Raw genomic sequence first — 10,542 nt, forward strand, 5'->3', positions numbered from 1 at the left:
CCGGCAGAGCAGACTCTCCAATTATTGTTTCTTAGGGTCAAAGTTAACAGAAATAAATAAATAAATAAATAAATAAAATAAACAGTATGGCAGACCATGTCAGGTTCAACCCATTTATGAGACTTTGGCTCCCCGACTATTATTATTAGCTGCTATCGTGTTAACTTGTTTCTGGAGCATTCTGTGGAGCACTTACCTGAGCCAGGTAGAGCCAGATGCGTTCAGGTGTTGTGTGGCAAAGTGCGCTAACCACATTGTACCTCTCTAAAGATAGAAACACTTAAATCAGATTCCTCCCTGGCAGGCTAAAGCACACCTGAACAAACTTTAAGGTTAACTTCAGCTCAGGCTTTGGCAGAAAACACTGCGGTTTGCTCAACGGCAGCCTTAATGTGGGAATAACGGCTTTCCAAAGTCAACAGCTGGAGAGTCCGGGTCACTGCAGAACACGTCCTATCAATTACAGACCAACTCACTCTTTCTCTCTTACAGAGATGACTAACTTATAACAAAACAAAACGTTCAAAGGAAACATCTTAAATCCCTGAGATTCATAAACAGTAAACACGAAGCGGAACAAAATTCGATTTCTCTCAGTCCAGGAACAACATCGGATGTTTTTAGCGTCGGTCTCACTGATGCGTTTTTTTTTTGCACCGGAAGCTGGGAAACAGAGTCGGATTTTATTATTGTATTGTATTATTAGTGATACAGTGCTTTTGCCCCGGCTGTGTTCGGTGCAAAGCACTGAACCGCTATTGTTCTTCTGTTTCTTTTTTTCGAATGAAATTTCGGTTCGCTACTAGTCAAAAACGATAGCGAGCACCCAGGCAAATTATGTATCAAAACGTGCGGCTCGATCGGGAATGGTGTGCTATTATTTTTCTCGTCAAAGCTCGTCACCACGGCAACCGCTGGATTTATAATGGGTGTGTAATGCGCGGAATGTTCGTGCTAGAGTGGAGGGGATTAACTGCCAGAGTGGAGAGACGCTCTGAAAATTGCCTGAAACTTTCGTCTTTCCACGCTCCTCCAAAGCACAAATTTCACTCTACGCGTTTGAAATTTTCCAGCGTTGTAGTGCCGCTTGTACTAATTCTCCCGATGTGCCTGGCTAAGCGATAGGACTTACGGATTTTGAGTTCTCAGCCTCTGAGCGAGGAGAGCGTCTCTGACCTCGCCCATAAGGTCCAATACAAATCAAAAACAGGAGAGACAGAAACTAACCGTTTTTTTAACTCGCTGTAAAATCCGCATTTTTGAGGCCAGCGGAAAAAGAAAGTGATCAGCGTGTACAGCAAAGCCTTGTGGCTCTCATGGTGAAGAAATTTCGGCAATAAGAGTTTCGGTCTTCGCGTGAGAAGCGTTTGTTCGAGGGGTGCGCAGAGGCCAAATTCAGACGTTTCTGTGTCTGCTCCTCATTGACTCCAATGCAATGCATGTGTGTCTGCTCCTGTGTCTGAGTGGGTGACATCATGGATCAGGCCACCTCAAGTTGCCGTGGCAACCTCTGAGCATCAGTACTTCTCTGAGCAATCCTCTCCCACATACACACACACATATGTAGCTTCAACTGCAGCTGTGCAGGTGATTCAAATGAGCAGCTCCTCATTAAGCTCTGCAGTGGCTCGCTAACCAGCCACAGCAAAGCCTGTTACTGGTGAGTCGGAAATGTAATGTAATGAGTGATGTTGGCCTGTTAGCATTAGCCACAATGCTAACATGCTAATGCTAACATGCTAACATAGGCTGAAATGCTTGTTAAAGGCGTTCTAATGGTGGTTCAAATGTTTTTAATGCGTTATCTGACATGCTAATGTTAGCATGCTAATGCTAATATGCTAACATAGGTTAAAATGATTCTTGAGGGCGTCCTAATGATGGTTCAGACGTTTTTAATGTGTTATTTGACAAGCTAATGTTAGCATGCTAATGCTAACATGCTAACCTAGGCTAAAATGATTGGTAAAGGCATTCTAATGGTGTTTGAGACCTTTTCAATGTGTTATTTGACATGCTAATGTTAGCTTAGCATTGTCGCTGATGCTGAAATTGGGTCTTATGAATGGGTTTGACTTTTGATATCGGGTTGCCTTGCTAATATGATAGCACTAGGCACAAGCACGGCCCGGCGTTTGCGCACTGTATCACTCTCCAAATTTCCCGCCGAGGGGAATTTGTCTAGTTATTATTGACATTTTTGAGGTGAGAGGGTTACATGCGCAAATAAAATAATCCCAAGTAAAGGTTACATGAAATCATAGAGTGCAGGAGAGGGAAACAAAGCAACCATATATGTCTGGTAGGCCAACACAAAATCATTTCAGAAACATGGAAACAAAGAAAATAATCCTAGCGTCTTTCTGGCTTTCTTGTTTTCAGATTAATTGCATTAATGAATTGTTTAATTTCCTTTTTGAGACGGTAGGTACATGCTATTTGGTTAGTGAATTTCTGGTTATGGATATGAGCTTTGGCTAAAAATAATATTAAATTAATTATGTAATATAGGTCTATTTTTTGGGGGGGGGGGGGGGGGTCTGAAAAGAAACCAAAAAATACATTTTGACAGTCCAAAGCAAATATTTTGTCAATATGTTGACGGATGAAAGTAGTGACATTTTTCCAAAAAATCTGCAGGTGGGTACATGACCAGAAGAGGTGGTGAAGATCTTCTGGAGCCTGTTTACTGAAGGAGCAGAGATCGCTGATGTCTTTTTTATATCTTTGCATAAACAGATTGGAGGGGTAGATTCAGTGGATGAGTTTGAGGGATACTTCTTTGGTTTTATTTGTGATGAAATATTTCCAAGGGAGGGACCAAATGTTTTTCCAAATTAGATTTGTGAATGTATTGTTCCAGAATAACGAGGCATTGGGGTACTGATGATTTCTTTTTGGTATATTGCACGTACAGTACGATTATTGTTCTTTTTCACTGAGAAGCAGATTCGACCGACAACTGTCTGCGCAGGCTCCAGAGGTAATGGCTCAGTTTCAGGTAATGTGACATTTTTAAACAACATAATTACACCAGAGGGTATTGCATCAGATACTATTGCGTATTCTTTCGGAGGGATAGGAAATGTATATTTATTTAAGAATTCTGAGTATGATAATAAAAACAACAAACAAAGGTATAAAATGTAAAAAATGTAAAAATGTCCACATGTCCAGTGTAATAGGACTAAAAGTAGGCACTTCCAGGCCGGCTTCATTTTTCAGCCTTGGTTGCAGCTGGCTAATACAACATGAGTCTTGGTTCAGCTAGCTCGGCGTAAGTGTTGCCAATCATGTTTCTCTTTGGAAATGGACATAAGAAAGTGGTTTAACAGCGAGAAAAGCTCACCTGATGAGGACAGTCACTCGGCAGGTGCAACCAACAAAAACTGCGCTTCCACGAATGGCCACTTGAGGCTGACTCCAAAAGCAAGTCAATGCCCATAAACCCCCACATGAAAATGCTGAACTTCACGGCAGGAATAAACATGTTTAGGGCCTAATACAGGAAACTGTTTTGGTGCCGATAGCTAAGGGTGAATTTTTATAGAACTTGCACAATGAAATTATATTAAGACCTAAAGTTAAGGATAATTATGGGCATGGCTACTTTGAGTGACAGCTAGCTGCTAGGCTTCAGCAACCAGGCTTGATTTCGCCACATCAGCACCACCCATGCACCACCTAATTTGCAAGCTGCCAGATTGGATCAGAGTTTGGTGGAGTCAGAAGCCCTTCAGAAACCTATGGATGACATCACTGAGACTCTTCCATCTTTTAGAAACTCTGTGTTATTGTAATGGATCCCCTGAAGCCCGAAAATATTGTTCTTCTTAATCCTTTAACAAACAAGATAATACACTATATTGTACAATATAATGAGTTATATCTGTAGAGGTTTGATTAGCTTGAGATTTTGCAGTGGCTTACTCATCAGTCTATTGCTAGCAAGAAGTTGCATTCCACAGGCAGTGTCTGTAGCTCAGCTGTGCAGTTCCACAAAATCCACTCAGAAAACGTTTTTTGTTGTGAAGAAAAAATATAAAAAACCTCCAGGTTTATTTCCACAAAATCACAGGAAGTGGCTGGCTAACACACTTGTTGCAACTAATTACTTAAAGACGAGGTAAGAAAACCATTTGCTTCTCCAATTACCAAGCACTGACTGACTGCACACGATAAAAACAAAAACTCTAGCCACTCAATGCGGTCTTAAAGGGGTAAGTACTCTTAAAGTACTCTTTTTATCAACACATATGAAATCACATGAAAACATGAATTCCAATAGACTTTTTAACCTTTTTAACCATTATATAAAGTTATAAATGAAATTCTGAATTATTAAACCCCTCTGTACTTATATTATTGAATTATGCATTTTCTTAACACATTTTAATCATATGAACTGCATTTATAACCATGAACTGTACTTCTGTCTCTACAATATCCATTGTCAGTTACTTATTACTGGCACACGGCCTTGGCGGTGAGCTATTCACCACTCATTTTTGTAAATGGATGCACTTTAATCCAACTGTTTAGATACAAGTAATTGTTTGCACCCATCTTTAAAGAATGAAAACAATTTCAGAAAATAGTTTCACAAAACACTCACAGAGGTGGAGGCGCGTTCCTGACTCGTCCACGAGGGATTAAATCCTAAAGCATGTGAGCTCTCTGGTGGACTTTATACCCTTTCTGCGCACTTTTAATAAGCAGTTTTAAGGGAGACCACACCCAATGTTGTACTTACTGAGATCGCTGAGATCGAGCACTTTTTTGATCCCTTCGGGGGAATTGCGGTGTGGCAGCAGCAATTTACGTCACAAAACACACAGAGATTACACTAAAATGACCCGAGGTGGGTAAGAAATGACACAATTTTAAGAACGCAAAAAGAATAAATATAGATCTAAAATTAAGATAAGATGGAACTCTCAAAGTGCAAATAAAAGTTGAGTGTGTAAAGTCCCTCAGAAGATAAGTCTCCTCTCTTTGCTGCACACAGCAAGAAGCATCGGTTCTAAATAATGTGCGTGAACAGTTCTTATAAAATTGGGAAAAGACATGAAGTCTCAAGGTGATAAAACATGTTATGTTTTTTTGAATAGGAAATGTAAAAAAAAGGGAACGTCTTACATGTCGTGTTCAATACAGATTCTTAAAAATCACATTGAAAGTCAAAATTTCCCTTAATCCCTTTCCAGATCTTGTAAAGATTTACCAAATATAAGGTTTTTCCAGAATCTGATTATGTGGAACAATGAGGAGTTTAAAAGAGTGCAGTGGGAGCATTATTAAGAATATTTAGATTGATATAATAGTACAATATTGATATGTATTTTTCCAATATTGAAACCGGTAAATATGATATTTTATGTGCGAAATTGCGAAGCGGAACGTTTAACGCAAATGGTCGGAATTGTGTGTGAGACGGACCGGAAATAGCGTGAGGTTACCGAAGTCTCTCCTGAAGGCTAGCGCCTGGTAAGTTTTCATTAAGCTCTTTTGCATGTTTGTTGTCCACTTTGTCACCGTTTTCTACCGACACATTGCCGTCCATCTGCCCTTTCAGCCGCCGTAACACGCAAACCAAACCACGCTGTGAAAAAACGTTAATTTTAAACATTTATTTCACGTCCACCTCCAATGGCGGGAGCGTCCAGGAGCCTCATTGCTGCTGTAAGAGAGCGGTGCTCTGACGTATGTCCATGTTCACGGTTCATTCTTCAGCTTGTCTGACTGCGGACCCACAGCTTCACCGAACTCCATTCTAAAATCATTCAATTTTATAGCCTCTTTGTCTGTCGGTAACATACAGTTCATGCTGCGGAAATCAAGACACAAAACATAATATCACATTATATCACTTTAAACCAGAAAAAATCAACCCGAGTCATTTAGCAGATCGTTTTAGACACTAAGAGATGTTGGTCAGCAGTGGTGAAACGTAACTAAGTACATTAACTTCAGTACTGTACTTAATTATTTATTATTTCTTGCATATTTCAATGTAGCGCTGCTTTCCGCTTCTGCTCCACTACATTTCAGAGGGAGTCACTGTTCTTTTTACTCTACTACAATTATTTGATTAGTTGACCAGATTCTTAGTATTCTTGCATATCTGATCCCTTTTACTCATAATTTTGCTGACTTTTTCTATTATTTTCTGTCGTTAAATGTTGAGTCGCCAGTTTATTAGGTACACCTAGCTGAAGCTAACACAGTCTAATACAACAGCTGTGCTGTTGCTTCCGTACATTTCTCCTGCCTTAAAGAGGTGTTTCCATCCCACACAGTCAATCAGTGATTTCTGTCCCCTTTGTTCACCTTTTTCAGATCAGTCCTGAGTCCTGAGTGGCTGTCTGTTTGCCCACCGCTTCCCTCAGAGCTGCAGCACAGAGAAGATGTTGAGAAGTGCCTCAGCACAGGTGAGCATGTTCATAGAGCGAATCTATCATACTGGATATGTATGTCTCTATGTTTCAGCAAGGTGCACCCATGGAAACACAATCCAGAGCTCTCTCTCTCCAGAGCGCGGGCTTGGCACACGAGCTCTGCTCCCTTCACCAAGTCAGTATCTTGATATTCGTCTGGCCTCTGATTCTCCCACAGATCTTCAGACAGGTGGTGAGACACCGGAGCTCAGAGACCAGCCTCATCCTGGAGAGATGTGAGTAAAACGTCTGTCGACTGTAAAAAGGATTTGACCTGAAGCAGAAGCACATCCTTGTCTATCCGCTCTAATAGCGGGTATGCCTGTGCCTTTATTCCAGCAATAAACCGGGTGCAGCTGTTAGGCCGAGTGGGTCAGGACCCGGTGATGAGACAGGTGGACGGCCGTAACCCTGTGACCATCTTCTCCGTAGCAACCAATGAAATGTGGCGCACCGGAGACGGAGAAATGACCTCAACAGGTACAGCGCAGGAAGTGACACTGATGAGCCTTCATTCCTGTTGAACGTGGACATATGTCGCTCAGTAAGAATGAGCCGAGAAGCTGATGCTTAGATATTATAATTACATTAGCTGTACATTGTACTGCAGAGCTGCGCCTTTGAAGTCTCATCTTCTGCCACTAGAGGTCAGCATAAGACCCTGACGTTTGTCTCAATGGACCGAACACATGATAGATTATTATTGTTGGATTTGAAGGTTTTAAATCACCATGCACAGCCTATGAATGTGAGTTATAAAACAGTAATGACCCTGAAGTATTCATTTCTGACCCGAATGCATCACTCACCGTTTAAAGCTGCGAATATAAGCGATGGGCCGAGCTGACAGTGATAAGAAATAACATTCAGTCATTCCAGTCGGCCTTCAGAGCGGCTGCATAGGCGTGACGGACGGAGCTGTTTCGATACACTCTTGATTTTATCATCTGATGCTGCAGCTAATGCTAGCCGTAGATCTGCTGCTGTCAATCTGAGGCCTGATGAGGCTGATTCATGTGTGCTGCTGTGTCGTGACTCCAGGTGACATCAGCCAGAAGACGACGTGGCATCGTGTGTCGGTGTTCAAACCTGGTCTGAGAGACGTGGCCTACCAGTACGTCAAGAAAGGGTACGAGCCCGCGGGTCCCTGCGTTTCCTTTTTTCATCGTATGCAGCAGTACATTTACTCAAGTGCTGTCCTGAAGTAGAACTAATACTACTTTATACTTCTACTGCGCTTCATTTCAGAGGAAAATGTTATGTGTTTTACTGCATTTATTGAACTGCTTTAGTCACTTTATTTTATGTACAAAACATGACGATCAACTCAGGGAAGTTTGGAAAATGCTTAATTTTATCCGTCATGTTTTCAAGGAATACGCTTGAATTAAACCTGCTCCTTGAAAAATCCTTGATTTTCATCCTAATCTGGTGTTTCACCCTCGCAATCACTCATTTCAACCAAAAATCTTTTCAAATTTTAAACATTCCTGTCATGTTTTTTTCTTGTCTTGTTGAGTAATCGGGATCAAAACATACGATCACAGTTAATTTGAACAGCTGGTCAGATGAAGTGATGGTATACGTTGATTGTTGTGACTACAAAGGAATTCTGGAAGCTTTTGGGTTTAGCTGCAGGTACTTTGTGGCTCTTAATTCTGACGCTCTGTCAAAATTTAAAGCCAGTAACTGTTTGGATCCACCGTTGAGATCTCGTCTGATCCCGAGTCTTTCTGTCTTTCAGGTCCAGGATTCTAGTGGAGGGGAAACTGGACTATGGAGAGTATGTGGACAAGAACCAGGTCCGGCGTCAGGCCACCACCATCATCGCAGGTCAGAGACCAGAGAAATCTTTCCATGCGTCGTGTTTCCTGTCTAAGAGCAGATTCTTCTCACGCCGGATTAGTTTCTAAAAACGATTTGTTTCCTCCTCTCTGACCTCCAGACAACATCGTCTTCCTGAGCGACAACATCCGAGACAGAACCTGAGGGACTCTCCGTCTTCATCCAGCACGACGACTTCTTTTTGTATTTTCCTGTTTGTACGAAAATCAGACTGAGCACCTGAACGCCACCAAGTAAAGGAACTGACAAGAGAAGGGGGGACAGAATATGCTGTGACACGGGTCACGTTTGACTGTGGCGCCTCCTGCAAACCTTGATGCATCAAGAGGAGCGGAAAGAGCCCATTTTTGTGCTGTAAATGATTCTGATTGGGCTACTTGTACATAACCGTCACAAAGACGCCGTTTATTAGGATCGCAGACAAAAGTTCTCACCGTTTTTCTTCATTGCTGCACTTAAGATAAACTCTTTAAGTTCAGTACATCAGGATTTGTTTGCCTGAACTTTGACTTCCAGCCTGATGGCCAGATGTCAGCTCAGAGACAGCGTGCAGAGGCCCCACATGTTTAGAAGTTACTGTCGAGTTCAACTTGCATATTTTCTTTTTTCCCCTTTCTTTTATTTTTAGAAAGTCTTTACATTTTTGAGCAACACTGCAAAATCTGAGCAGAATTACCTCTTTATTTGACATCACTGCCCTAAGAAAACCATGTGAATTTCTTTTTTTTTTTTACCTCTTAAGATAAATAACCTCTTTAAAAGCCCATTTGATTACCTCATAATGCATAATTGCAAAGCTGAAAACAGCCTGTGATCTGTAGCTAGTGGGAAGTTGATGTTTAGAAGTGTGGTTTTTACAGGACAGGGTGGACAGTGAGGTGTCTTTGTCACATGACGAAGGTTTTTTTGACCTTAAGACTCATGAAAAATTCAAGCTTGTTAAAGGAAGAGGTTGCTGATATTCAGTGTTTTGTTATTGTCCACAAATCCCATGAAAAGACCAAAACCAAGAGTCTCAAAACGCTCTTCAAGGGATTTTTGGACAGAAAAACAAAACCGAAACGCTTAAGGGAAAATAAAGAGACCAGAGTGCAAAGTTGGAGGAAGCACCTTCAGTTAAATTCAACCTTTTTTTCTGTTTTTCCTGCATTTCTGTTTTCCTGTTCATGTCCCTGATTTGTGCTCCGCCCCAGCAGAATGTTTTTAATGTTTGATGTGTTTTCTGCTTTGTCACTTTCTTGTCAGTTGTTATCACTGTTATCAGTGAATCATTTCCTTCCTGAGCAGCGACTGGCTGCTTTCAGCTCGTCACTGCTGTTTCATTTCTCTGTATCGGCTCCTATAATAGACCTTTTTCCAGACGAGCTTTGTCCTCCTGTTGTGTTCTACAGTCAGACTTTAGAAGGTTTAACCTGCCTGTGTTAATAACTGCCTCCTGAATTCACTTATCAAGCACTTTGAAGAGGAGAAAATTGGAGAAAAGTTAGAAGTAATTCATCAAAAATAATCTTAGAAATGTACAAAATAAAATAAAAAGACAAGTCAGAGAAAATTAACATCAGATATTTGCATAGAAACGTTTATTTTATCAAAGTTATTGAGAATTATTAGCGAGTATTTTCAAATTGTTTTATTCTTAGTAACTCGAATACTTGTTAATGTTTATCATTACTGGAAGCTGATTGGCTGTTTCTGTGACCGAGGGGGCGGGTTTAAATCAATGGTATTCTTGGCCTAAAGTAACTGGCTGCAAGATTTCTCGACGTCTTTCCTGGTTGGCTGCGTCACCTATCAGTTAAAGCCTTCAGGAGAGCAGAGTGGCACGGGCTTTAAACCGAGGAGTGGTCTTATTGGTCAGTCAACTGGGTGTGGGCGGGGCCGTGAGTTGTAGGGAGACCTGTGGCTTCAGTTTGGGGAAGCTGCGTGAAGAGGACGGAGTTAACAAGCGTCAGACAGGAAACGGTTGAAGTGGCTTTAAAAATAAAAGCGTCGATAAAACGAACAATTTCATTCAAATTTAGAAAAAAAAAATCACAAATAGTTAAATTTTGAGGCAACAAATTTTGGTTTTATTACTTACAAACATTCAAATATGCCTGAAAGTTTAAAATAGATGCTTTTAATTGAAATTCAAGTGTAAAATTTACTCAGTTTATATGAAAACATTTGAATTTATATTATTTTCATAATTCTAAAAATGTTTACAGCTAACTTTTATGATTAATTTGATTTAGCACTTGACAAGACATCAGAAATCCCA

General features: G+C 40.8%; 1 protein-coding gene across 1 annotated transcript; it reads left to right on the forward strand.

The window, feature by feature from the left end:
* The first annotated feature begins 5,418 nt into the window (after window positions 1–5,418).
* Window positions 5,419–9,841, forward strand: ssbp1 (single-stranded DNA binding protein 1). The gene is made up of 7 exons (XM_070992019.1): window positions 5,419–5,487; window positions 6,340–6,431; window positions 6,616–6,673; window positions 6,777–6,917; window positions 7,479–7,566; window positions 8,182–8,270; window positions 8,383–9,841. Exons 2-7 carry the CDS (start codon window positions 6,408–6,410, stop codon window positions 8,424–8,426), a joined length of 444 nt encoding a protein of 147 aa, XP_070848120.1. The 5' UTR covers window positions 5,419–5,487; window positions 6,340–6,407; the 3' UTR covers window positions 8,427–9,841.
* Window positions 9,842–10,542: the final 701 nt, after the last annotated feature.

Source organism: Chaetodon trifascialis, chromosome 22 (assembly GCF_039877785.1).
Source record: "Chaetodon trifascialis isolate fChaTrf1 chromosome 22, fChaTrf1.hap1, whole genome shotgun sequence".
NCBI lineage: Eukaryota > Metazoa > Chordata > Actinopteri > Chaetodontiformes > Chaetodontidae > Chaetodon > Chaetodon trifascialis.

Excerpts from the sequence above, each read along its gene's own strand:
- ssbp1 (XM_070992019.1), top strand. The coding sequence starts at position 6,408 with ATGTTGAGAAGTGCCTCAGCACAG. Across the intron at positions 6,674-6,776 it reads CAGCCTCATCCTGGAGAGAT|CAATAAACCGGGTGCAGCTG; the intron begins GTGAGTAAAACG and ends CCTTTATTCCAG. Across the intron at positions 8,271-8,382 it reads GGCCACCACCATCATCGCAG|ACAACATCGTCTTCCTGAGC; the intron begins GTCAGAGACCAG and ends TCTGACCTCCAG.